Below are 27899 nucleotides of genomic sequence, written 5' to 3'. Positions count from 1 at the left end.
TGTTTCTAAACATTTGAGTGTTTCTGAGGATTGCTTAAACCAGGGGGATAAAAGGAACAGACTTAATTCCATGGGGGAGTGCTGGGCTGCACAAGTCCGAGCAGAGGAAGCAACTTGTCACCCCTCCCTCAGCATCTCCCAGGAGCAGAAGCACTGGGCTCAGCCCCCAACACCCCCGCCCCTGGAGCTCCTGGCAATAACTGGTGCCTTATGGCTACCAGGCCCTGCGACTGCAAGGGTGTGAAGAAGGCAGCCTTACTGGGCTTTGGGCACCAAGCCAGCACACACCGGCTAGTCCAAGGGCCAGGAGGGGTTTCAGAGCTGCAGCCGCCAACTCCCAACCCCACCCCCACAGTGAAAAATGGCCCCAGCAAGTGGCATTGCCAGACACCAAGAAAACTGCAAAATGTTCAGGACAGAAAAGACCTGGGAGAGCGCACATCCTCATTCTCTCTGTTCACACTTAAAGAGACTTAAGACCCCAGAGGGGGTTCAAGAGTCACCTCTGGAGGTCCTGAGTCCAGTGCAGTGGGGTAAGAGGGCCTGGAAAGTGTCCCTGTCCATCCAGGTGGAGTGAGCCAAGGAGGGGAGGAGTAGACACCACAAGCAGAGGCTGGGAGTCAATTTGGGATGAAGGCTTGTCCTCCCCTCCAGGGCCTGCCCACCCAGACTCTCCTACCGCAAAACCATCCTCCTAAGCTGACTGCAGGGAAGGGTGGTGCAGTCCAAGGGCCCTGGCAGCTGCAGGCAGCGCATGCCATCTGCAGGTCTTCCTGGCCTTGTGCCTAAGCCTCCCCTCCATCTTCCACCAGATGCTCCGTCTTCTACCAGAGCATCTCTAACGTGCTGTGCAAAGGTCCTTCCACATGTCACTCACCCAGCACGTACAGCCCTCTCCTTCCCCAAGGAGAATCTCAGGCTTGGCCAGGGGCTCAGGGCCAGGCTGGAGCCCCGGCCTGCCCTCTGCAGTTGGGGTCTTCCCTCTCTGCAGGTCAGGCAGCAAGGGGCTGTGCCTGCCCCAAACACCCCCAGAGACCCCTTCCCACATGGGCCCCTGAGCCCACAGGCGGCTCCTCCTTGCTGGCACCATCGGGAGAGGAAGAGACCATGGGATCCTGGGAGGGTCTCTGGGTGAGGGCCTGACTCTGGGGATGGGCTCCCTCCTGCCCACCCCATCCCTGGGGCCTGCCTGTCACTGGGACCTGCTTGGCCTCCTGGGGAGCTTTTTGAGGCAGAGGTAGGGGCGGTGGGTAGGAGCAGAGCGCCAGGTGAAGAGGGGAAGCTGGAACCCCAGCACGAGAGCTCCGCATGCTCTATTCTCCCCCAAAGAGACAAAACAATTTTAATAGGGGACCCTGAGGAAGCGGAGGGGGTTACTGCCAGCTGACTCTGTGGCCCTCCACCCAGGGCCTGGTGGGCGAGCCCTGCCCACGTGGAGCTGTCTTTTGCAGTCAGTGCTGAGAAACCTGCCAGCACAGAGCAAAGCCACTGCAGCTCAGGCCTGTTGCTCCTGTAGCTACAGCCCCTTCCTGGGCCAGCCCTCGGCCCCACCACCCCCAGTGGCCTGCTCATCCATCCCGGTGCTAGGCCAGGTAGCTGCCTGGTGACCCAGTGCCAAGATCCCTGATATACCCAGAGACAATGTCATTAGGGCCTTGCACCTTCACTCAGGTGTTCCTCTAAGCCTGGGGCGCACACACAATGAAAGATCTGTCCAGAAAGTAGCCTGTGGCCAGGGACACCGTGTCTTTCAGACGCTTCCAGGCACGAGGTGGGGAAGCCGGCTTCTGTGTGTGCTGTGGTCCCTTGTGTCTTCACCATTCCCAAAATCCAGGATGGCCGTAGTGTCAGTTCCTAGGATCAGAGTAATTTTTGATTTCTGTGAGATTCTAGTTACAGCAAGGCGTGATGAGTAATCTGGCAAAAGAGCGGATACAAGAAGCCCAGTGGTTAAGTTTCATTAAAGTGACACTGTAAGAGTCTCATCACCTGTTTGTCCCAAGCAACATTTGATGTAAAGACGTTCTAATAAGAGAGCACATGATAAATTCGTGCCCCCTTCTTGGGACTTTTAGTGATGAACTTGACCTATAAACAAAAGTGTGTTGAAAAGCGAATCCAGGGCCATAAAATCAAGAGGCTGAGGACATGTCCTAGTCGACACCCCTTGGAGCCAGAAAGCTCCATGTTCATGTGGAGCTGAAACTGCCACCTAAATTCTGCACCTGGCCAGAAAGCACCTCCAGGCAGGCACCAGAGCACAGGGGCCAGCTGTCAGCAAGGGAGAGACACAGCAGGTAGCATCATGGAGCCCACCAGGGTTTATGGGGCACCTTGGATGTGTCAGATGCCAGCCAGCCTTCTGTGCCCAGTGAGGCCCCAGCGTCTGGCTTCCCAAAGGGGATAATGGTGTCACTGATTCATGCGATGGATCAAGGACAACTCAGGGTCGGCCAGCACCACGTGCTGGATCACAGCCTGAGTGCTGTTCAAAGGGGCCACTTGATGCCATACAAGCCTTCTGGGTGGGTCCCAGGCAGGTGCCAAGCTCCAGCGAGGCAGCTACAAGCAGACAGATTTGCTGCCCCCTGAGGTAGAGCAATCCCGCATTGTCATGACCTGACCATGCTGCACCGTCCAGGCAGCCAGGGCCACCGTACACTGGCCTGGCTGGCTTCGGCTCAGCATGGAGAGGTGGGTGGCTCTGGCACATAGGAGCACCTAGGAAGCAAGACAAGAGGTTAATGGTGACAGGCAGCCTTCCCGGACAGCCCCTGCTTGCTCAGGAATGTCCTTGCCTGGGGTTTACCTGGCTCCCTGGTGGGGGCTGAGAAAGTGATTTGGCAATTGTTTCCTCCAGAAAGTCCGGGCGAGCCTGAGGTAGTGACAGTGAGCACAGCTGTTGCCGTGACCGTGGACAAGAGGACAGCAATCGCTGCAGGTAGGAGCCACCCCAGGCCAAGAGGCCAGGCCACTGTGAGTCAGTGTCAAGAACAAGTACAGGGGTGCAAGAGGCCCCTGCATGTGGTCTGCGGAGCCAGTGCCCTGGCTGTGCATTTTCCCAGGTGAAATGTGGGGCTGAGGGGGACGGAGGCCTCTGAGCCGTTTTGTAAAACTGTAAAACTTTAGATCTAGCAGAATTCATGCAGTAAAGTGAAACCAAGAGAGGCTGAGAGGACTGCTCAAGGTCACACAGGACAGAGACTGCCCCAGACTCCTTCCCACCCTCTGCATGGCATTTCCACCTCCATTGCCTTGGGCGCTGGGGCCCCACTGAAGGGAGGGCTGGGCTCTTGACCCAGGCCCTAAAGTCTGAGCCCCTACCTACTGCTCTCTCACATGTTCCCATCCAGCCCTCAGGGGGCCCAATGAAGCCCATCTAGTTTGGATCCATTTTACAGATGGGGAAACTGAGACTCAGAAACATTATTTGCCCAAAGTCCCACAGCTAAGAGTTAATGAGGATGGAATATAAGTTCAGACGGCCTCTCTCCTGAAGGCCCAGGTTCATGACCTGCTTTGCAACTGGCCACAAAAGCCATGAGAGCACCCAGTGGACCCCACAAGCTGCCCCAACTTTGAAGCCTCTTGGCATCTCTACCCAGTCGTCCCGGAGCTGGAGGCCTATGTGGTAGAGCCGCCCTGGACCTCCAAGCTCAGCCCCTGCTGTGTTCTGAGAAACTGCGTGGTCCTCAGGCTCTGGGTCATGGGGGGCTCTGGGCTTGGTGCCTGGTGTGTGGAGGGACCCTGCAGCCATGGGGGGGTGGGCAGGACTCTGAACCTTCTTCCCCAGGCTGCGTGAGGGCAAGGAGCAGGTCTGGGTAGGCAGGCTGCCCAGGCGAGGCCACCGTCCGTGACAGGGTGAAGGCAGGAGGGAAACCCCTTGGTCTGGTTGTCGGAAACACGTGTGTCACTGGTGTCCTGAGCACTAGGGAGGGCCTCTCGCCGTCCCAGTCACCTTTCTGTGCTTGGCCTGGCCTGCTATTCCCAGACACTAGAGACGGTTCCGCGGCCCCGGGTGAGTCTGTGCTGGACCTGCTCCCTCCGCAATGTGACCTTCTCGGTTCCCGCACACCTGAAAGCCCCGGAAAGAGAAGGCACTTAAGGTCAGGCTGCTGGCTACACTCCCCTGCACCCTCCAATTATTTGCTATCATTTTTAACTCCGCTCTGAATTAGAGCCAGGAGGGGTTGCCATGGAAACTGTGTCCTGGTGCCTCTGGTTTAACTCACTGCAGACAATCGCTCTGATGCTCTGGGGGGCTCGGATGTGACAGGACAAGGATGAGGCACTGGAGACCTTGGTATTTCAATTATTCGATGTCCTTTTGTAATTTCCTCTTCCTGGCCTGTGGCTCAGCCTCCGCGACCCTGTGCCAGCTGGGCCTGGAGCGCTGGGAGGTACAGGCAGCTTGGGTGCTGCCCTGGCAGTTCCCTCCTGCATGCATGTGAGTGTGCTGTATGACGTGCGGGCTGTACGGTCCATGTTTATGCCTGGGGCCGGCAAGGAGGTGGAAGGGCAGCTTAGGGCCTGGCAGATGAGAGAGGAGGACTGTTTAACCTCTAAGCAGGTGTTTATCAACAGTTTATGCAAAACTTCTAGGAATCTACCATTTTAATCAGGGTCCAGTTTCAGTCCTTCATGCTCTCTGGGTCTTGGTTGGGGAACCTCACCAAGCATCGCGGTGGTGGGGCTATAACCCACAGGTGCACTTCCCAGCACAGAGGCCTATGTGTGGAGGCCCTGCTGGTTGGAGCCTCCTGCTCCCTCCTTGGAGCTCTGCCCGCATGCATGTGGCCCTCAGATCATGGTGCGCTCAGAATACATCCAGACCCGGCAGGCTGGGAAGGGGCCCAGGGTCCAGCTGAACCCCTGGAACAGGGACCTGATGTTCTCTTCTGCCTGGGGTCTGCTCCTGGCTCACTGGGGCATCGCCCAAGGCAGGGCTCCTGGGTGGGCTGGAATTCTGTCTTGGTCTCTGAAGACTGTGACCCAGGTAGCCCAGGCCCGTTCGGCCAGAGGCCAGTCAGGTAAGAAAACCCAGAGGCCTTGCCCTCTGGCTCAACTCCCCTCCTGGCCCTGGCCCCGGCCCTCCGGTTCATAATTCTATTCTGTGCCTGCTGAGCCCTTAGGAGGGGTTGTATTGTAAACCCAGAGTGTTGTCAGCTTGTCTCTAGATCAGTCTGGAAAGTTCGAGGTGTTAAACAGGCTCCTCGCACACATCAGCAAACCCAGCAACCTCCTGGAGGCTGGTGAGACCTCATCCCCTGTGTGGCTCTCAGGGAGCCTCCCATCATGCCATGGGGTCCCCTGCACAAAGGTAGGCCTTGTACCCAGCTGCATCTGCTCTGATTACAGAGCGGCCCTGCCAGAGGCAGAGCTGGGAGCAGGCACTGGCCTCTGTGCTCTGCTACCACCTGGGCCCGAGGCTGAACGCAGCCAGACACCCCCTCCCCACCCCTACCCCGCAACCCAGCCCTCACCTTCCACCACCCTCCCAGCGGTACCCCAAGGCCAGGCCCCAGGCAAGGTTTCCGTCTGCCTTAGGAAGCTGAGGACTCTGCACCAGCCTGGGTGTAAGGGGTGCCCACACCTCTCCCACCCAAGGAAACCAAGAAGTACATAGGAAAATACAGTCTTTATTGGTCATCTGAAACAACAAACCAGAAATATAATTTTGCCTTTAAAAATCGTCTATCTCAGGCTGAAGATACCACCATTGACAATGCCAGCCTTCTCCCCACTCCCCTTAGAAAACCCCCAGATCTGCTGTCAGCCAGCACCTGCAAGAAGGAAGACTGGGCCAGCCTGGTGGGGCAGCTTGTACCTGGTATCTCTGTCCCTGCCCTGCCTCAGACGGGTTCTGGCAGCCTCCGCAGGCCACCCCCAAGACCCTTGTCCCAGAGCCAGAAACCAGCCTGATGCAGCCAAGAGGACACTGGTGTCCTGCAGAGGGAGGCCAGGGACCCAGGACTCCCTAGGGTCACAGTCACCAGTAGGGGCAGCCCTCGTAGAGGAGAGAGTGACCCTCACCCTGCACTGCCCCCTTCCCAGCCCTGCCCCCCGTCTCTGCCCCTTTGCTGTGGGTCACAGGTGAAGAGCAGGTGGACCCCTGGCCCATGCTCTGGTTCAGGCCCAAGTCCAGGTGCTACAGAGGGCTCTGGGAAAGCAGACTGAGCTGACGAAATGCTGGGGGAAAAAGGGACCCCATTACTGATGTGTCAGAGCAGAACATGAGCGTCCTTTCCCTGCTCTCGTGGTCTGTGTGGGATGTGTTGGTGGGTCCATCACAGATCATGACTCAGTCCTTGCCCCCGAGGTCACGGGCCCAGAGATGCTGATGTGGAAGGGTGAGAAGTGCAGGGCGACGGCTCTTGGGCTGCAGGCTGCAGGCGTGGATGTGATGGGGTCCCCACGGGGCCTGGCAGTGATGATGTGCTTAGGTGGCACTGAGGACAAGCCCGGTGATCTGTGGTGGGCTCTTGGGAGGCTGCCATCCATAGGCGCTGCAGCGCCAAGGCCTCTGGGCTGGAGTCCCTGGACATCCCCGCAGGAGAGGTGTGAGCGAGTTTCCATGGTGACGGGCAGTCTCATCCACAGCACTACCTTGGCCTCTGGAGAGGATCTGAAAGGAATCCTTTGTTGCGGGTGTGGGTTTCTCCCATCGGCTGGAGAAGATTGCATAAACAAGCAGCAGGTTGTGTGGTCTGAGGGCTGGAGACGACCAGGGACGCATGGCTCTGCACCCCCCGCCAGGGTCCCACAATCTCTGTCCCCGTGTGACTGTGTGCAAGACGCTGAGCTTGTGAGAGTGGTCAGTGATCCGAGGGCGGTGTGGCCAGTGATGCAGGGACTGAGGCGTCAGCAAGGAAGAAAGCGGGGCTGACCTTGCCAGGTGCAGATGGCAGGGCTAGTCTGGCTGCACATTAGTACCAGCATCTGAAAGCTGGACCCAACATCTTCCCAGTTAGGAGAGAATCCCAGAACCTACCAGGCCCCCACACCCCTTCCTCCCCACCCCCAAATGAAGACGGGATGGGTCAAGCCAGAGGGGGGAGCGTCCAGGCTGTGACCACACCCTGGGCAAAGAGGCACAGGGGTCTGGCCTAGGAGCCTCTGCTTGCACACAGTCTTTTCTGCCGGAGGTCTGGAGGTTTGGTGGCCTGGAAAGGAGTGTCAGCACACTGGTGGCTTCCAGATACTTAGGAGTTCACGGAGACACTGGCCCATTTGCTGGCAGGCTGGAAAGAGAGTGAAAAGGGACAGAGACGGAGGTGGGCTGGGCTCTCCCCCACCTCCTGCTGGGCTCTCAGGCCACAGAGGAGATCTGCTTCTGGTCCTCGTGCTCGCCTTCAGGGTCACCCATCAGGGGCTGGCGCTTCTTGAGCTCCCTGTGGTACTTGGCCATGAGGGAGGCGTAGATGCAGCCATAGGCAGCGGCCACCACCATCATGATGCAGACGATGCCACAAACCACCCCCGCGATGATCACCGTGCCGATGGCCCGCCGCACGCTCACGGGCCGCGGCCTCTGCTTCTGGGGGCAGGCGGTGCTGGGCTCGGGCTCAGGCTCAGGGCCTGGCTTGGGCTTGGCAGGCTCCAGGCTGGCCTTGGTGCAGGGCGGCCCGGGGACCTCCAGCCCAGCTGAGCTGTTCTCGTCCTCCAGCTGGGAACAGTAGTTGAACATCTCCATGGGGACCACACGCATGTCCTTCCCCCTCAGCTCCTTGGGCAGGGTGCAGGCCAGCTGGTCCAGGCGCCCCCCTGCATCCAGGAGAGAGAAAGCGGGGCTGACCAGGCATCCAGAACCACCACTCCCTACCCCCTGACCCTGGCACAGAGGGCCCAGAAGGTCTAATTTCTGTCGGCAATGCCGTCTGTCCTGGTGTCTAGAGAAAAGAGGAGGGGAGGGGAGGAGAGACCAGCATTTATGCAGCCCAGTGCCACAGGGGCGAGGGACACGCATCACACCCCTTCACCTGTGCAAATGGACCGCATCCACATCCCCATCATAGAGAAGCACACAAACATTTCCACCTTGCAGGCTCCCCAGGGTCAAACCACCCTGGTGCTCAGGGCGGGAGGTGCAGGAGCCTGGCCCAGATGGCAGTCCCCACCTCTCCTTGCCCTGAGCCTCCACTGGCACTTCTCCCACGGTGTCTCATGCCTCCAGGCTCCTCCCCCTCACACAAAGGACAGCAGTCAGTGAGGAAGGAGAGAAGAGGCTGGTGAGAGCACTTTCCTCCTTAAAAGCAACTGTGGCCCCATCCGCACCCCAGCCAAGCACCTGCAAGTGCAGAGGCATCCTGGGAGGGGACCCTGAGGGCAGAGGAGGGGCTAGTGCCAGTGAGGGCATGTGGGCAGCCAAGGCTGCACAGGCTCACCACAACGGCCAAGCCAGACATGCCCTGGGGGGCAGTGGATACAGAACACAGGTGGGACAAGGGGGAAATGGGCTGCCAGACACCCCCTGGGATCAGAGTCAAGTCCAGGCCTCTCCCAGTTTCCTGACCTCTAGGTACTGGCACCCACTCCTGCCAAAGGGCCTGGGCTCCTGCCCCTTGGTCCCCACCAGTTCCCAGCCCAGCTACTACAATCTTTCCTGGTGCTCAGGAAAACAGTCCAGGTTTTTGATTTGGGTTTGGTCTGGAGATTTTTGGAGAAGTGCAAGTTTGCAAATAACTCTATAGTGAAAAGTTCCTAAAAACATACATTCTCCTTCCATGGGCCTTAATTCCTGATGACTGATGACCGTGTGGAAGGCCAAGGACGTCCCCCCGGAGGACACATCCACATGGCTCTCCGACTGCCTGTGACAAGGCTTACATCCAGGAACGTGTGTCCAGGGCCTTTGCACCTGTGGGAGCTAGGTGTTGACAGGGGCAACCCTGTCTTCCAACTCCAAAACCCTGAGGCTGACGCCCTCCTGGCTTTGTCATCATGTGCAAATTACTTATTTCATCACTGATGAGTCTTGAGATTCTTGGCTGTAAATAAGAATGGCCATCTCAGCTGTTTTAAGTGTTCAAATAGTAATGCACATGGAAAGATATCTGTACACTGGAAACGCTGCAAGTATTCATTATTATTTCCCCACTCACAAAAATGGGAGAAATTATCATAGCAACTAACATTTTAAGGCAATTTATCATTTGTAAAATGTTTTTCACTAACACAAGAGAATATCATGCAAATAATTAGATTGTGGAAACAAAGGCATAAGACTGATGATAGCATCAGCACCCTTCTCACGTCACTTCATTCGTACAGCAAACATTCATGGAGTGCCAACTTTGTGCTGGGCGCTAAGCTGTGTCTAATTAAGTCTGGTTAATATCATGACTACTGCCCACAAGTGGGCATATAAATGAGTAGGTTTTATTGAGGCCTCACTTTATGCTGAGTCCTCCCAGACACTTTCCATGCATTACCTATTTAATCTGCACAAAGATTCTCTGAGATAGCTATTGCTGTTTGCCCCATTTCACAGATGAGGGCAGAGCACAGAAAGGTTAATCAACTTCCTCAAGATCACACAGCTAGTAAGTGGCAGAGCCACAAAGCAAACCCAGATCCGGCCCTTTTAACCAGTAGGCTTACTTCTTTGCCCTCCTTGTCCACTTTACTTAATCATTTCGAAGATCGTTATAGAACTTTCCCAGGTTAACACAGGGAGTTAACAATGTGAAACCAAAGGCATTTGGCTTCTTAGTAAAAGCTTTCTTTTTTTGGTCTTTTGTCCTTTTAGGGCTGCACCCGAAGCACATGGAGGTTCCCAGGCTAAGGGTCTAATCAGAGCTGTTGCTGCCGGCCTACACCATAGCCACAGCAACGCCAGATCTGAGCAGCTACTGTGACCCACACCACAGCTCATGGCAATGCCAGATCCTTAACCCACTGAGCAAGGCCAGGGATCAAACCCGCAACCTCATTGTTCCTAGTTGGATTCGTTTCCGCTGTGCCGTGATGGGAACTCCCTTTAGTAAAAGCTTTGATAACAAAACTTCTTGGGAGGAATTGTGATCATCATCAAAATGAAATGTGGTTTCATTTATGGATTTGAATTCTCTTGCACCCTCCCACAACTGTGGGTATTTAAGAAATGGCTGCATTAGTCAGAAGAGCAAGAGTGCTTTTATTCTTCCTCCTGCTGCCGTGCCAAGGGAAGCCCAGAGGCAGAGGAAAATTAAACTGTGTTTTTAGGTCCATCCTGAAACCTACAAAAGTGAGCAAGTTGCAGTGAGTCAGTCTGAAAAGGAGGCTGGGAAGAGAGGGGGTAGCCCAGCCCCTCCGCCCACTGCTCCCTCCTCCCCCACCCGCCCCAGGAAGCCGTAGGCAGAGCTCACCTCGGTAGGAGAACCACTCCAGCCAGTGCTTGAAGTCCCGCAGGTGGCAATCACACTCCCAGGGGTTGTCCCCGACCTGCAGCAGCTGCAGGCTGGCCAGGGGCTCAAAGGTCAGCCGGTCCAGGCTCTGCAGGCGGTTGGCACGCAGCGACAGGGAGCGCAGGGCCGGGAGCCCGTCGAAGAGGCCAGGTGGCAGGCGAGCCAGGCCATTGAGGGACAGGTCGAGGTGGCGCAGCCGCGGCAGGTGCCGCAGCAACTCAGGGTCCAGGGCCCGGAGGCTGTTGTTGCGCAGCTGCAGCTCTGTTAGGTTGGCCAGGTCCCCAAAGGCAGCACGGGGCAGCCGATCCAGGAAGTTGTTGGAGAGGTCCAGCCGCTGCAGACTGGACAGGTTGGCGAAGGCCCAGCTCGGCAGGGAGCTCAGCCTGTTGTTCTGGAGCAGGAGGGTGCGTGTGGCGGCCGGCACGTCTGGGGGCACCACGGTGAGGCCCAAGCCGCTGCAGTCCACCTCCAGGCTGCGGCTATCACAGGAGCAGGAGAAGGGGCAGGCGGGGAGGGCCTCGGCTGCACACAGAGCGATCCAGTAGGTGAGCCCTGGGGCAGGTGGAGGAAGGAACTCAGGTCAGTGCCCCCGCTGCTTTCCCTCCTGTGTGGTTCTCACTGCACAGCCCTGGGCTCAGCTCCCTGGGCTCAGCTCCATAGGCCCAACCACAGCTGGTGCAGAAGCAGAAGCGTTTCCTGACCACATAAAAGAACTAACAGACCCACAGCCCTTCCTCGTGAAGGGACAACGCAGGGTGCTGGGATTCAGCCCAGAGCATCTCCCTGGGAGCCTGGGCACCCCCGACACCACAGCTGTGGACACAACAGAGGGTCTGAGGATGTCAGGGGGTCCCTGCACCTTCCTTTCTCAGGGCTGCTGCCCCGGAAGGGTTTTCTTTCCAGATATCATGGCTGCTCCTTGCCACCACCACCACCCCCACCCAACCTGGAGATGCACTGGGCTGAGGGCCATGCATGGGAGGGGCTGGGATGCATGTGCAAAGGGGTACCAGACCCTCCCCACAACCCCCCAGGTCTGCACAAATCCCACCTCCAAGATGGGCCAGTGACTCAGTGTGAGAATGGGAGCTCTGGCCCACCCAGGGTCCCACCCAGAGACCCCCGTGGAAATGTGAGTGAGATGCTCAGTTCCAGGCAAACCATGGGCTAGGGACACATCCCACATCTGTCCTCACTCTACAGCCATCCTGCCCTTAGACTGGGGCATGGGCCCAGTTCCTGCAGGATGGGTCTGCTGACAGCAGGCCACATTTGCCCAGGGCCCTCTGAGGAGGAAGGGCAGCAGGGTGAGGGGTGCTAGGAAAGTAAGTCCCCTCAAGGCAACTCATTCCGTGTTCCACATACTAAGAGTGACCACACAGCCCCTGTAACTGCCCTCCTGGGTATCACCGTGGAAGGGGGAGGGAGGAAAGGCCCAGCTGAGGAGTGATGGACAAGTTCAGTCCAGCTTTGGCCACCCGGCTCCACCCAGAGGGGCAGCAGCTGCCTGACCAGGTGCCTAGAGGGGACAGTCTTGGGTCTGGTGTCTGGTGTCCTAGAAGGCAGGCAGAGCCTGAGGGAATGGGATGGGACAGTTCCCCCCACATCCCCCCCCCCCCTCCAGAAGATCTGTGACACCTGAGAGGCACCCGGCCAGGCTGACACTGGAGCCTCTTTGTTCTCGAGGGAAACGAGCACAGTCATGGCCACCTGGGGCCACCTGCTGGACCTCTTACCCTCTGAGCTGTCTGCCTGCCCATATGATTCCCTGCCACACCATGCCACTTGAAGGTCAATATTCCTCAGACGTCACTTTTCCCAGAAAAAAATTCAACCCATCCACAGCCTCCCTCTCAAAAAGAGCAACCTAACCCGAGGCCACTCCCCTCCCCCCGCTCCCTGAGAAATTCAGGCTGGTGTTCAAGCTCTGGTGACAAAACATAACCCTGTACTTCGAGGTGTTGAATGATTCTAGAAGGAGGTTGAAAGGGGAGCTGTGTTCCTCGGGGACCAGAAGCACTGACAGTGAATAATTCAGGCCGCTTGTGTTGTGGGGCGGAGGCATCGCAGGGCAGAAGTGGGGAGCGGGGACATCCCAGGACCATCTTCCCTCTTGCCCTGTCGCTGGGCCAGCCCTGTCCTTTCCCCACACGCAGAAAATTCTCAGGACTTCCTTCACCCAGACAACTCAGGGTTTCCTTGCGGGAAGTAGGCGGCCTCAGTTTCCCCATGTGCAGGAAGGCTGGACCCCATCCCTAAGCTCCCTTCCAGCAGGGCGCCCCCACAGCCCACTCGTTCCCTCTGCCTCAGAGTTGGGGAGCTGAGCCATAAGAGGGGTCTCCGGGCACATCCAGCTGACAGCCAAGGCAGGGCTAGAGAGACAGTGCTCGGGGTGGGGCTGCTGGGGACAGACAGACCTCCAGCTCCTGACCCGCCCACCTCAGCTCTCTTCCCTGGTACCACGGGCAGGACCGTGGGGGGTGGGGGTGGGGCCGGTCCCAGATCATCCCTGCCTCCCTGCCCAGCCCCCGAGTCCACTCACAGGAGATTGGCTTCCACTGCAGGACAAGCCTGGTCCTTGGCTTAGGGCTGCTGCCTGGGGCCAGCATGATGGCTGCACGGGTCTCAGGCCCTGCACCTGTGGGGAGAGAGGAGCCCCTCGTCCCCTGGTCAGTCCTGAGAGAGAAGGAGAGTGCTGAGCAGAAGCAGGCATCCAGGCCTGTCCAGCCCTGGGGGTCAGGGAGGGGCCGGTGTCTCTTTACACTGCTCTGCTTTCCTCTGGGCTATGATTTCCTGGTAGGGGAAGGAGGGGGGCGAGGGGGTGGAGAGGCCAGGAACTCAGCCTCCCTCCATGAGCGAGGATTCGTGGAGGGACAGGGGTACTGCCGGAGCCCAAGGGCGGTACAGCACTGAGCTCTGGGCTGAGGGATGCAGGAGCCTTGTCCCCTGTCCCCACCCCACCCCAGCTTGTGTCTGCTGCTTCTTGTCTCTCTTAACTGTTTTTGAAGCATGCAGCCGCTTCCATGGCTGAGCTGTCCCCACATGCCAGGTGCCCCCAGGTGCTGAACCAAGAGCGAGACCCCCCCACCCCACTGCCCTCTTACCATGGCCCCAGTAGGAGGAAGGGTCCAGGTCCCACACGGGGCAGCTGTCGGGTGCGGGGAGGCCCAGGCCCCACTCTTGCTGCAGGGAAGCCCCCGGCGACCCCTCCCGGTTCCGTCTTCCGTGGCAGGTCGGCTTGGAGGCTTGGGCTGCTCATCAGAGGCAAGACAGGGCAGCATGAGGTTGCAGAACAGGGCTGAGCAGGTCCAGGGTCACACAGGGGCACTCCCCTCCCCAGGTGTCCTGCCCAACCCCAGCCCAATAGTACCGGCTGACCCCTGGTCCCTCTTCCTTGCAGAGGGGCCAAGGGCCCAGCACAGGGATGGGAAAGGGATCTGTGGGCTGACCTGCAGTCCCGGCAGGGAGGACAGCGCTGGCCTGCCCCCTGCTCCCAAGGGTACAGCAGCCCTTTCCTGTTGCCACATTGGTCCCAGTGACTCCTGGCTGCGGCCTCCCGCTCCCCCTCCCACAGCCGGTTTAATTCTGGGAGCCCAGGAGCCAATGGCAGAGCGGAGCAGACGCTGAGGAGGTGGGAGGAGCTGCTGGGGGCTCCACTCGCCCTGGAATCTCAGCATCCAGCAGGGTTTCCCTCTGGCAGAAAGGGGCCTCTCCCGCCTCCTCCCCCACAGCTGCTGAGCTGCCTCTGGGCAGGCACTGCCACTGCCAGGCTGGTCAGAGCACAGCAGCCCCGGGCCTCAGCTGTGCCCAGCAAGGGCGCCTGCTCAGGAAGGGGGGGACTGTCTGTTGCTATGGGCTTTGCCTCCCCTTCTGGAGCACTCACAGCCTTGCAGGGGCTGCAGAGACGTAGCACTGGGCTCAGACATGGGGTGAGGGGAGCTGCATGGTCCCATGCGCCTTTGGGATGGATCAGGGGCCCTGGGCTGAAGGGCAGAGGAACCCAGGGGGTCTTCTCCAGCCACCTTTCCAGGGCCAGGCCCACCACGCCTCCTTGACTTAGCTTCCAAATCCCTGTCTGGCCACTCCCACACTGTGCAACTTAAACAAAGCATGCATACTCTCTGGGCCTCAGTTTCCTTATCTCTGAAGGTGAGACCACAACACATTGTCCTCCCTGAAGCTCAGTCTAATCAAGGGAAGATGGCTAACACTTGCTGAATGGGACACATCACCTTGAAAGACAGCCTAAGTGATGCTCTGAGCTAGGGCTTGAGCCCCAGAGAGGCGTGGGGAAATGTCCTCCACAGGGAGGGGTCAGCAGCTTACAGCACATCTGAGTGGCCTCTTTCCTGGCCCCCAAACCTCACACCTGGGTTGGTTTCTCTGTTCCTGAGCTTGCCCTGGGCCAGCAGCCATCACACGGAGGTCACCGTGGGAAGCGCTCACACGGCCTCCCGGACCTCCATCGCAGAGGACAGGATGTACCCTCTCCGTGCCCCTGGGCCCCGACCCTCGCCACACTCCCTTGTTCCTCCTGCCGGCGAGGACCCCAGGTCAGCAGCTTGCAGCACCCACACGCTATCGGGCAGCCCAGTCTCAGAGACAACCAGCATGTCAGGCCCGCTCCCTGGTGACTGTCCCCCAGCAATGGCCCCTGGGGGGAGGCACGTATGTGGGACTAAGCCACGTGCACACACAGGCTCCCAACACAACACGTGGTGCAGATACCCCCCCCCCCCCCCAGGGAGCCGTGCAGCCAGGCCCATGCGGGCACACTCACACGCATGCGCACATGCAGCAGGCTGGCAGTCCTCCAGCACTTCTCAGATGCCATCACTCAGGCAGTTCCCAAATGCCCCCAGAAGACAGGTGCCCAGGGGGACCTCCAGCCTAGGACCAGGGTCCAGAGAAGCCCCTAGCAGGCCACCCCTGACCCAGGACCCTTTCCAGACTCAGACCCATATGGGGCTGGACTTGCAACACAGCATCCCTCCTGCTCTTTCCAGCTGCCTCTGGGGAGATAGGTGGCAGAGAACCTCTCCTCCGAGCCTGAGTCCTGTTTCCACCTGAGCTCCCCCCACCCCGCTTTCCCACCCCACTACCCATCCCTAGCCTTTGTGTCACCCCTAGAGTGAGTACCAGTCCGTGGAGATGGTGCCCTTGAATGCAGGTCCTGACACCCCACTCCCAGCCTCAAATGATGCCAAAGCCATCATTTGCAGGGGATGGAACACTGACAACCCAGGAGTCTCTGGAGAAACATGACAAAAACAAGGCCCCCCAGTCCAGGGAGACATAACCTGTGCTCCTGGGAAGAGCCCCTGAGGGGATATGGAACCAGCACATTCTAGCTCCCAGGCCTCTGCCCTTCAGCCCACCTCTAACCAAGGGACCCCCTTCCACCCCCAGAAGCACCAGCCTCTTGAGGAAAGGGGTGACCTACATAGAAAGCTGGGAGTGTGGCTGCTATGGCAGGTGCTGGCCGCTGCTAGAATAAATTACCACGTCTAGGAGGGAAGTCCCCACCCAGGGTAGAGAACCAGCAGCAGAAGTGAGTTGGGATATGTGGGATCTCTGGGCTCCAAGACCCACAGCTTCATGGGCACTTCTGTCCCAGCCCCAGGAAGAACAGATCCCACAGGGTCCCCAGCCTCCTTCACTTGGCTCTGCTCAGAGAATCAGGGTGGAGGGAGGGTGGGGCTTAGGAGCTAAAGGTGGCCAAGTACTCCCCCACCCGCCACCCTGCTGCCAGAAAGAAACACGGGCTCTGTGCTCCAGTCCTCTGCTACTCAAGCCTGGTCCATGGACCTGCAGCACCAGCCTTACCAGAGAACTTCCTAGACCCACCCCAGGCCGACTGGGTTGGACTCTGCCTCTTAACAAGACACCAGGCAATGCATGCACGTGGTCAAGTGTAAGCAGCTCTGGGCTGGGTCCCCTCTCTCCTTGCGGACCCTGGCACCTCTGGGGAGGCAGCGGGGAATGGCAGGGGCCTGGGCAAAGGGGATGGGAGGCAGCACTGACAGCATCACCTTCTGCAGGAAGGTTCTGTCTGGCAAGGAGCCATTGCCATGGCCACAAGCACCTGCATGTGATTCTCCGTCCCCTAACAACTCTCTGGGGTTGGAAGTACTACTAACACCATTTTGCAGATAGGGAAACTGAGGCCCAGGAGATTCATGCCATGGAAAAACACAGCCTCGGGCCTGGATGGCCTGGGGACAAAGCTACTAACTCAGCTGCCCTTTCAGGCCTCCAGGCCTCTTCTGCCCTGATCTGCTTGCACATAGAGGCTTCCTGGTACAGGAAGGAAGGGGCAGGGAAAGGGATGCAGCTTCATTCATTCACTCAGCATTTCCTGGTCCTGTCTCACTGCAGCCCCCCAGAGACAGGTGTTCTTATCAAACCCGGTGATGCCACAGATGCAGTGGGCAGGGTCCTGGGAGGCAGAAGTCTTCCTGGGGAGCAGCGGGTGCCTTCTAAAAGCCCTCTGGTTGGGGTTGTGTGCAGAGGTGAGGAGGTGGGCTGTGAGCTCCAGGGAAGCTGGGGCTGGGGTGGCGGTGAGGGAGCAGCAGGCAGCGGCGGGAGCAGGAGGGCCCACGTGTCCCTGCCAAGCTGGGTGGGGGGGTGCAGCCTCCCATGCAGACTAGAGGGTGGGGGCAGGGGCAGGAGCCACTTCCCCACCAAGCTCTCGCCTGGCCCTGGGAGGAGCAACCTGCCATGCTCTGGCCCCAGCAGACGCCCGGGTTAGGGGGTGCCCTGACCTCTCTGGGCTTCCCCCCACTCCTCCTCCAGGCAAGGTTGGCTCAGTCTCCAGCCAGAAACTTCCAGGAAACCTACATGGCCTGGTGTCCAAGCTCCTCTGATACTGCTCAGACATATCTATGCTCCCAAGTCAGTGTCCAAGCCATGGCCATTAATGCCCACTGTGCCTGGACCTGGGACTCCCACCTCCTGGGATAGCATGCCGGCCTCCCCTGGAACCTCTCTGGTCAGGGGTCCCTCCTCAGGACAAAGGCCTCCGAACCCGTAATTCTGCAGAGGGGTGAAAGTCACAGGCTAGTGACAGGCAGGGCCAAGACGGGGCCAGTGCTTGGGGCTTCAAGGGCAGGGTCTTGAGAGGCACCTGGGCAGCGGGGCAGGGCTGAGTTCCACCTGCCACCAGCCTGGCCATCTAGGCCCTTCCCGTTTCCTCCCTGCCTGTCACCCCCTAACACACACTGCCCAGGCAGCACGGAAACAGGTTTTTTTAAATCTCTATATTTGTACTTGGAACAGACAAACCTCCTGGTTCATTTTTAAACGTGTGCCCCATTCTCAGCCCCGCTTCCTGCAGCCTGTTTCCTTGTCGATATTCCGCATCCCAATCAGACCCTCTGGGAGGGGAACAGCAGAGCCCTGGAGTCACTCCTCAGGTGCCTGGCCTGCGGGGGGCGGGGGGGGCAGCCCCCCACAGGTGGGCAGAGGAGCCTGATCTGTGGAGGAGGAGGGAAAGGCCTCCTTCCCCCCCCCCTCCCCTCTACTCCCCGTGCACCCAACCCTCACCAACCCCCTCCGTGCGCCCCTCAGCTTTGGAGCCTGGAAACAAACGGGGGGCAGGGTTTGCTCATCCTGGCCCCAGTTGCAGCTTTCAGGCAGCCCCCAGAGGAACCAGATCAGTTGCTTAAGAAGACTACCCCCCTCCTTCTGCCGCCGACTGGCTTCCCTGGTCTCCCTCTCTTGGCAGTCTGTGCCCATGGGGAGGGGGGACGCCGCTGCGGGTTTCCCTCCGGCTGGACTCCCCCGCCCATCTCCACGTGCTCAGCCTGCCCCCTCCCCCAGCCCATGCAGTTATCTAAGCTGCCCCGTGTCAATCTGAATCAGACCAGGAGATGCCCAACGCGCCCTGACAGCCAGGTGCCAGCCTTCCCACCACCCACTCCCGACCAGTGGACTGAGCTGATCAAAGAGAGGACAGAGAGCCCCATGGGAGTGAGCAAGGGGGTCGGGACTTCTGGTCAGACCTCCTATGTCCTGCATTGTCCTGCTCCAGCCTGCACATCCAAGCCAGTGTGCCCGGCTGCATCCCACATGCCCCTAAGCTGAGTCCACCACCCCCAAGGTAGAGGGGGTGTGCAGCCCGGGTGCCTCAGCCCCAGCCTGGTTCCCTTACCCCCAGTGGGCCTGGGCTGGCTGGGAGCAGAGCTGGGAGCCTCAATGAAGTATGAGAGGAAGGGCTGTGAAGCTGTTGTCCCAGGTCCACTGCCAGCCACGCCCCCCCAGGGAGGCTCCACCAGAGCTGCAGGGACTTGGGTCCAGCTGGGGAGGCTTCTCTGTGCCCCAGCCCAAGGACAGCCTTCTAGAGGCCAGCACTCCATGCTGAGGGCATCCTGTAAAGAGAACCGTTGGCACCCCAAGGTCCTCTGACATCAGTCTCCCAGCCACCCAGACCCACAGGCATCCTCTGTGCCAGCCCTGTCACCAGCACCCCCTTTCCCACGGCACCCAAGTTTCTCGGGCTATCTATGCGGAGCTGGGCGTGCAGGAGGCACAGGGCTCTTGGCTGGTGCTCCCCATGCTGCAGGGACTGGTTTCTATGCCACCAGGCCTGTCATCTGGCACTGGCACTGCCTCATCCCCCCTCTCCTTCCCCAGCAGAACCCCAGCTCCTGTCCCCAGCACCAGGAGGTCAGAGTGGCCTGTGCCCTTCTGCACCCCAGAGGTCCGGTATTGAGCTTTGCCCCAGCCCCAGTAATCGCCCCTTCCCCAGGGGGCAGGAGGCCACAGCAGCTGTCTTTGCAGGCAGGGAGCCCAGGGAATATGGCCCAGTCCCCAAACCCGGTCCCCGGGCCCCCACCAAACACACACACTCACCTTCTTCACCCCCACAAGCTCCTTGAATCAAGTCACTCTGAGCCGTCCAGCGAGCCCCTCCTAGGATTCCTAGAGAAATCAGACAGCCCTGCCGAGCAGAACGCAGCGGCCGAGTCCCGGATACCCCCGCAGGACCAGCACGCAAAGCACCGGCGGGAGGAACGCCCGCGGCCACCTCCGCCAAGGGGATGGGGCTGCCGGGTCAATAACACACAGAGGAGGAGAGGGAGGGACGAGGTAGTCGAAAGGGGCAGGCGGGGCGGGGGAGCGCGTGTGCGGAGCAGAGAGCAGCGGAGTGACAGCAGGGGGAACATCCGTGATGACAGCGACAGGCGCGCACCCGGGAAGGCGGGCGCATACATACCGGAGGCGCTCACCCTCGAAACGCTACCATTTCAAGGGCGAAACTCCGAGGGGGAGGGCTGTTCCCGGGCCCCCCATCTTCCCTCTCCGCCTCCGCAGGTTCTCCCTGCCCCGCTGCTTGGCACCTCCTCTGGCTCCCCCCTCTCCCCTTCCCCAGGGCCCAGAGCCCCTGGAAGCTGAGTCTGCATCCTGCTCAGAGGTAGGACAGTAGCTCCCACCCTGCCGGCAGGAAAGGAAAGCTGGACCCTGCTCTTGGTCAGAAGGCGGCTTATTCCGGAAGGGAGTGCCTGGAGGGACACATGGGGGCTCATCTGCTTAGTGGGCCTCCTGGAAGGGGCCCCAGGACACTTAAAGCCAGTGTCACTCTGTCATACAGAGGTTACTGAGCCTCAGTGACCCCAGACCAGGGCTGCTGGGGGAGGGAAATGCAAAGGGCTAGCCAAGGCCTGTGGGGCAGGTTGTCTACTGGTGCAGGGGTGAACCAGAGGTCTGGGGGGCAATCCCAGCCCCACCTCCCCAGGCTAGGCTTCCACAGGCTCCTGGCTAGATGGGGCCAGGGAAGGGGAGAGACTGGTATCAAGAACTCAGAGGCCTCTTTCTTTACCAGCCAATCAGGACAAAGGAGTTGGAGAAGTCCGTATTCCAAGGGGAAGGCAAGTGTAATCCGAAGGAAAGGAAGCCAGCGACCAAGTCAGGGGATGAGCCTGTCGGGGCTGGACCCAGGTGGCCTTCCTGGCATCTTTTTTTTGTTTTTTTTTTTTTGTTTTTTAGGGCTAGGGTTCCCCCCCCCCCAGGCTAGGGTTCAAATTGCAGCTATAGCAGCTGCATATGCCACAGCCATAGCAATGCAGGATCTGAGCCACACTGGCAACCTGCACCACAGCTCATGGCAATGCCAGATCCCCGACTGAAAGAGGCCAGGTATTGAACCTGCATCTTCATGGATATTAGTCAGATTAATTTTTGCTATGCCACAGCAGGAACTCCCCTTCCTGGCATCTCTTAAAACCTGCCTGGAGATCCCGTCGTGGCTCAGTGGTCAATGAATCCGACTAGGAACCATGAGGTTGCGGGTTCAATCCCTGGCCTTGCTCAGTGGATTAAGGATCTGGCGTTGCCGTGAGCTCTGGTATAGCTTGCAGATGCGGCTCAGATCCCGAATTGCTATGGCTCTGGCGTAGGCTGGTGGCTACAGGTCCGATTCGACCCCTAGCCTGGGAACCTCCATATGCTGCAGGAGCAGCCCAAGAAATGGCAAAAAGACAAAAAAAAAAAAAAAAGACCTGCCTGACAGCCAGACTCAATAGCCCAGCATCCCCCTCTTCCCTTTTACATGCTTTCCTGGGGTCCATGGTCAGCCCTGGGGGCAGACTGAGAAATACCCTTGACCCAGGAAGCTCCCACACCCACCTTTCTGTCTGCTCTGGCTCTGCCAGGGGACATGGCAGCTAAGGGCCCAGGAAGAAGAGCAGCTTTATCTCTGGCGGGGTTCCCTGCCTCCCACCCCACCCCCGTCATGGGCACCCACCAGCCCTATGCACACTTCCCACCTCCACCCCCCATGCAGGAGAGCCGTGTCCTGCCCTGCGTCTGGACCTTCACCTTAAACACTTGACCAGGATGCACCTCCTGGGTGTGCTTTCCCTGGCTAGTCCCTGGCTGGACTTTCTGTGACCCCAATCACAGGACGCATGGCAGCTATCTGTGAGTGGGTCACCCCCTTTCCTACAGTGGGGGGTCTTCTGGGAAAGGGTCTGCCTCACCTCGCTGGGTAAGGAATGGGCAGGAAGAAAGCCTAGCCCAGATGTCAAGGCCCAGAGGCTAGTCTCAGAGGCTGCTTGCTGAGCTGCCATTAGCGGTTAATGCCCCAGCCCCACCGCCCTGTAATCTGGAGGTGGGATCTTAAAGGTCTCCGGGGTCCCTGAGCACTGGCTGCCCAGCTTGTCCTTAAAGAATGGGCCTGAGCTGACCTAGAAGCCCTCCACCCAGGTCAGCACAGGCTGCAGCTGGGTTCTAAGGACCAGGTCCATAGGAGAGCAAGGGGCAAGACAGCATTTCTGACCCCCAGTCCCAGCCCTGACATGGAGGGTTTCTCTGTGTGCATAGCTGTTTTGTTTTGCCGTCTGTGATGACAAAGCCACACAGAGGTGACAGCCGGGATGCAGAGCAAAGAGGTGCATCTTGATAAGCCGTCTGCCGCCTGTGGCCTTATCGAGGCTCTTTGTCTGCCAGCCCAGCAGATCTTCAAGAAAAGCTGCTTTGCAGGAAGAAGGCCAGAGGGAAGGCGGGAGGTGGCCCAGAGATGGAGACAGGCCAGGCTGGGGAGGAGGAAGGGGCCGAGGCTCCTCATCCATCAGGCTGTTGGAGGTGCTCCTGGGGACCAAGGTTGGGCTCTGACACAAGGACCCGCCAAGTACAGGCAGGGGAGCGGGGTGGGGAGTGGCAGCCTGGAAGGACTGGTGCCTCAGCTGCCCTTCGTCATGCGCTGCCTTCTGCCCTCTGCAAGCCCACCAAGGGGTACCCGATTCTGCACGTGGCAGGCTTCTAGGAGGTGCCAGAGGCCAGGGCGGCAGCCTGGGGCCCACTTGAGCGAAGGAAGAGGGGGCTGAAGGTCATCCCGGCAGGTCTCTCAGGAGAAGGCTGGGCTCTCACGGTGTCTGCGGTGGAAAAGCATGATTTGGTTTGCGAGGCAGATGTGAATCAAAAGAATTTAAAATGATTGGACATAGGAGTTCCCGTCGTGGTGCAGCAGAAATGAATCCGAGTGGGAACCATGGGGTTGCAGGTTCGATCCCTGGCCTCACTCAGTGGGTTAAGGATCCAGCGTTGCCGTGAGCTGTGGTGTAGGTCACAGACATGGCTCAGATCCGATGTGGCTGTGGCATAGGCCAGCAGATGTAGCTCCGATTAGACCCCTAGCCTGGAAACCTCCATATGCCGCGGATGCGGCCCTTAAAAGACAAAAAATAAAAATGATTGGACGTCGTACAAGCCAGCAGGCCTGTACTCCTCTGTGGCGGATGAGTTCCCGTGCTCCCTGCCATCCCCATTCCGCACCAACTTCTGCTTTTAGTGCTCACCTGAATTCCTGCCTCTTAGCAGGTTCCTTCCTGGGTCCTCAGGGGCGCCAGAGCCCAGCTAGATCTCCAGGATCTAGTCCACAGCATCTGTGGAGGGTGCCCCCCTGCCCCCGGGGAGGTGAGAAGAGGCTTGTAGAATTGGCTTTCCAGCCAAGTAGCTAACTTGACAGAATTCACATGCATTTATTCATTTAGCTCAAAAAATATTCAAGGAGTCCTGCTGCATCTTAGGTGCTCGTCTAGGTGCTAAGGATCAGAACTCAACCCCACCCCCACCTGCTGTGAGCCCCCAGTCTAATGGGGCATAGCGGACTATGAATGAGGACCCAGTACATCAGTCATGCTTAGAAGTTAAAACCAGTGACAAGACAGACGATGAGGCCAAGGGGAGGACTGTGTATCTGGGGAGGTCAGGACACCGGTCCTGATGGTGTTTGAGCTGAGATCCGAAGGTGAGAGGGCAGCTGGGCAGATGCCCTGGGGTGGGGACAGCCTGGGCTGTGTGAGGGAGAAAGGGATTTAGGCTGAAATCTGGGAGGGGGCGGGGCCCGCTCCTGTGGGGCCCAATTACAAAGGGCCATGGGCAGGCCTTGGGCAGTTTTGAGCCAGGGAGCACAGTAAGCTCACTCTTGGGGCTCTGTGAAGCCCTGTCTGCTTGCAGGTCTGCGGCATTAATCCGAGGGGTCTCAGGGGTCACAGTGGAGGGTGGAGAGAATGAAAGATTTATGAGGTTTTGGAAGAAGAACTTGGGTGGAAAGCGGAGGATGGCAACAACCAGGTAGATGTGTTCCCCGGGGGGAAGTTTCAAGGAGGGTCGGGTTTGGGGAGGAAAAGCCCAGATTAGGTTTTAGGTTTTGTTTGGGTTAGGTTTGGTTTTTTTTGGTCTTTTTTTTTTTTTTTAGGGCGGCACCTGTGGCATGTGGATGTTCCCAGGCTAGGAGTCTAATCAGAGCTACAGATGCCGGCCTACACCACAGCCACAGCAAGGTCAGATCCGAACCGCATCTGCAACCTACACCATAGCTCATGGCAACACCAGATCCTTAACCCAGTGAACAAGGCCAGGGATCACACCCGCAACCTCATGGTTCCTCGTCAGATTCATTTCCGCTGCGCCACAACGGATTAGGTTTTGAACATGTGAACTCTGAAATGCCTATTGGTGACCCAAGCAGTATGTCAGCAGGCAGTTGGATGCATCTGGGTCTGTCATTTTTGTCATGAACCCAGAAAAGGGCCTACCTGTCCCCTTCCTGCCCACTCCCTTCACCACCCCCGCCCCCAACCTTGAAACAACAAAGAAGCCCCTAGGAGCTCAGATGTTTCCATATCTCAGGACCTGTTCACGAAGGCCAGCCCCAGTAGCAGCCGCAGAGCTTCAGTAGGGCTCCAAGTCCACTCACCTGGGGCCTCAGGTGATGCTTCCAAATTGCACTGTCCAATGTGTAGCTCTTCACATTTAAGTGAATTAAAATCACTTTTTTTTTTTTTTTTAGTGGCCACACTTGCAGCGTATGGATGTTCTCAGACCAGGGATTAAATCCTAGCCACACCTTCAATCTACCCTGCAGCTGCAGCAATGTCGGATCCTTTAACCCACTGCACCACAGCGGGAACTCCTAAAATTACCATTTGAGGAGTTACTGTCGTGGCACAGCGGAAACGAATCCAACTAGGAACCATGAGGTTTCGGGTTTGATCCCTGGCCTCGCCCAGTGGGTTGGGGATATGGCGTTGCCATGAGCTTTGGTGTAGGTCGCAGACACAGCTCAGATCTGGCATTGCTGTGGCTCTGGCGTAGGCCTGCAGCTGGAGCTCCGATTAGACCCCTAGCCTGGGAACCTCCATTTGCCACAGGTGCAGCCCTAAAAAGACAAAAAAAAAAAAATACGTTTTGAATTTTAAGCTCAGGTCCTCGGTCACGCTGGCCACATTTCAAGGGCTCAATAGCCGCGTGTAACTAGTGACTCCTGTGTGGGAGAGAGCAGGTCTAGAACAGCCCCATCTCAGGAGTTCCATCAGGCACTAATACCTGACAGCAGTGCTTCCCAATACATCAGCACCCGCTGGGAGCACTTTAGAAATCAAATCTTCAGGCCCCACCCCAGGCCTATGGAGTGAGAAACTCTGGGGATGGGGTTTCAACAAACTTCCAGATGATTCTGGTGCAGGCTGAAGTTTGAGAACCACAGCTCTGGTTTAGAAAAATCTCCCACTTGAGCTCATCTTTGCCTCAACAATCTTAGGTTCCATCTGCCTTTCTAGGCTAAATGTAATCACGACCCATTCTACAGCTGAGCATTTGACACACGCTGCCTGGTTAACCCAGGGCTAGAACTCTGGCCTCTTGACCCTTCCCTGGTCAGTCCCTCTTTCTCTCTCTTCATCACATTTCTTTAGAATCATTCCATAATGAAAAAGCAGCAGCATGCAGTAAATCTGTGCGGGACCGAGACGCCAGTCTCTAAGAAGAGCCAGCTGAGTCTCAGGAAGTCAGAAAATTGGGATGGAAAACCTCTCCAATGACGGCCATTGGGGTGACTGTAGAATGTCTGGCGAACATGCATAACGGCTGGGAACCCCGACCCAGTCCCACCTCGCAGATGAGGGAACCAGAACCCGGGTGGGGAGCTTGACCGGGCCGGTCAGCCCCTCCCCCATCTCCTCCCCTCTGGGCTCAAATCAGGCTCCAAGGATAGAGGTCAGGTGTCTTAGAGACACGAGGTGGGTGGGTGGGTCTGGCTTCTATATTTAGATGAAGCAGCCTCAGCTGGGAGGTCCCAGCAGCACCAGAGCAGGTTTGCCGTTCGGAGAACGCATACTCACGGACGCAGGGTGCCTGGTACCAGCACATTTTCGATATTATTGTCCCAGACAGTGGGAAGCTGGCCTCGTTTCTTTACTCTTTTTCTCTCACTTTAACCTGCCTTTCTCTCGGTTCTGTGGCCCCCTTTCTCTTTGCATCTGAGCCCTGGCTGGCCTTCTCCAAGCCTGCTGGGGACCAGCGAGGCGTGGCGGCATCCGAGCAAGGTTTTCCAGGCGGGGCAGAGCAGCTGGGTTTCCCAGAGCCTCCCGCACGCCTGGTAACCTGGTCCCGGAACGTGCACAGGAAGGGGTGTGTTGGGTGGAGAGTAGGCGGGTGCCCACTCGGGGCCAGAAAGGGGAGCATGGCTTTCCCAGAGGCCTCGCCTCCAGCTCCCTGAGACCCCTGTGCCAATGGGCTCGCCGACCTCGCCTCGTCTGGGGGCCGCTTCTGGTTTGTGGCTGTGGAGAGAAGGAGCCACCATCCCCCAGCTCCTCTCACCTCCCCCCGCTTCCCGTGGGCGCGCCTCCTCCCTTTGGCTCGAATCTAACATCTTCTCTGGCTGTCTCTCCCCGCCCACCACCCCCTCCCCAAAACTCGCACGTGGCCTGGCCGTCCTCCCGCTTCCTGGCAGCGGTGGGCGTCCAGATGAGGGTGGAGTTCCTGCAGCGCACATTCTGGTCGGCCACACGGCAGGTGGGTACGAGGGCCGGGTCAGGGTGAGGACTCGCCAGCGTTGCCACCATGATGGGTGGGTGGGCTCCCGTGGGTGGGCTCCCACACCCTTTTCTTCTCTGCCTCCGTCCTCCCCATGTCCCTAGCGCCCTTGCCCCAGGTCCCCCTCTGCCCAGACCCAGCCCTCCACTGGCCTGCATCTCTCTCTCTCTCTGCAGCCACACCAGGTAGAGGAATGTGAGCCCCGTGGTCCCCCTACCAAGGCCCAAGCCTTGGCCATGTCTACACTGAGAGCCCTGCCCTCCAGGCCTCCCTTCCCACCCCTGTGGCCCCACAGTCCAAGGACTGCACCTCACTGTCCTCTAGCAGCTCCGCCACCCTGAACCAGCCACCCCAACACCAGGGCTCCCCAAGCACTGCCAGGTCCTCACCAGGAACCACCCACCAGAGGGGAGGGGAGAGGAGCAACAGCCCAGCCCCCACCACACAGCCGATCTTGCTTGCTGCCAAGGCCGCAGGCCTGGCTCCCTCAGAGGACGCTGACCCGTGACCCCCCCCCCCCAAATGCACACACCCAGTGCTTACACACCATGCACAAGCCATGTGTACAACAGACAAGCGCACCCACAACACACACCCCCCGTATACACACCACATAAACTAAACGTGTATATGACACACCTGCACAGACCATAGGCGTGCAGTGGACACTGTCCCCCACACTGGTGCATCACACATGTACACACATCACACCCATGTGCACGCCACACGAATACACAACTTATGATTCCCCTCTTTCCCCTGCAGTGCGGTGCTGCCGAGGGGCCATGCTTGGAGAGCTGCCAGGACAGCGTAAGCGTCTCCCCAGTGGGAAGAGGGTGGGCCAGCCCCTCCCTCCCTGCAGCCTGGGCTCCACACAGGGAGCCCCCCCTGCGGTGGGCGGGCAGGGACGGGGGTTAGTGGCAGGGTTTGGCCTTGACCTCCTTCTGGGGGTCTTCCCAGGACCTGGACTGCTTCGTCATTGACGGCAATGGGTTCATCCTGATCTCGGAGAGGGCCCAGGAGGTAAGGTACTTGGGAGGCGGAACTGAGGGGTCACGCTGCCCAGAGAAAGGCCGGAAGCCATCCCAGCCCAGGCCCAACTAGAGGAAGAGGTCTGATGAAAACCAAAGCCAGCACCCCAAGCCCTCAGAATCCAGGTGCCCAGAGAGGCCTGGCCCTTCCCTCCTCCTTTCCTTCCCCTCCCCCTTTCATCCCTGGGCCTCAAAGTGCAGCAAGGGGACCGGCAGCAGCAGCTGGAGGCTTGATAGAAATGCCAGTTTTCAGGCCTCACCCCAAACTGAGGGGATCAGAAACCGGGGTGGCCAACCCTCCCTCCCCCGTGCCCCTGACTGTGATGAGGTCGGGGACCGCTGCCCAGGCTTCAGGGCGCTGCTGTCTGTCTCATGCCCTTTCCCAGGGGCCTGGGAGAGAGGCCTGATGCTTTCATAGTTAAAGTGGGGCCGCTCTCCCGAAGAAGGGTGGGCGGCCTGGCTGGAGGCTACGTGGTAACTTGACCAGTGTCTGGGAGCTGCTCCCATCTCGGAATCTGGTGTCTGGACAGGGGGGTCCCTTGATGAAGAAGCCTAGATTCAGGACAGAGTGGGGGACAGGCTGGGGGAGTACGAGCCTCAGCGGGAGCCTCAGCTCCCCCACCCCGCTGGGTCTGCTCATTCCCACGGCCCTTCCGCAAACACGCAC

General features: G+C 58.7%; 2 protein-coding genes across 2 annotated transcripts in view; one reads left to right on the top strand and one right to left on the bottom strand.

Moving 5' to 3' along the window:
• CACNA2D4 (calcium voltage-gated channel auxiliary subunit alpha2delta 4) overlaps positions 1–27899 on the top strand; it is a 99908-nt gene that overhangs the window by 64602 nt on the left and 7407 nt on the right. Inside the window, exons 26-29 of the mRNA XM_047785773.1 lie at positions 2861–2941; positions 26119–26180; positions 26967–27011; positions 27162–27224. Of these exons, the coding sequence (XP_047641729.1) occupies positions 2861–2941; positions 26119–26180; positions 26967–27011; positions 27162–27224 (251 nt within the window). The remainder of the gene's footprint in view (positions 1–2860; positions 2942–26118; positions 26181–26966; positions 27012–27161; positions 27225–27899) is intronic.
• On the bottom strand, positions 5620–13742 carry LRTM2 (leucine rich repeats and transmembrane domains 2). Its single transcript, XM_047787900.1, has 4 exons — positions 13490–13742; positions 12928–13061; positions 10347–10937; positions 5620–7764 (listed from the first exon to the last, which is right to left on the bottom strand). The coding sequence occupies exons 1-4, from the start codon at positions 13642–13644 to the stop codon at positions 7310–7312; spliced, it is 1335 nt and encodes a 444-aa protein (XP_047643856.1). The 5' UTR covers positions 13645–13742; the 3' UTR covers positions 5620–7309.

The sequence above is a fragment of the Phacochoerus africanus genome, chromosome 7 (assembly GCF_016906955.1).
Source record: "Phacochoerus africanus isolate WHEZ1 chromosome 7, ROS_Pafr_v1, whole genome shotgun sequence".
Taxonomy (NCBI): domain Eukaryota; kingdom Metazoa; phylum Chordata; class Mammalia; order Artiodactyla; family Suidae; genus Phacochoerus; species Phacochoerus africanus.
The sequence above is the reverse complement of the archived record's forward strand: the minus strand, read 5'-3'. Positions and strand labels throughout refer to the sequence as shown.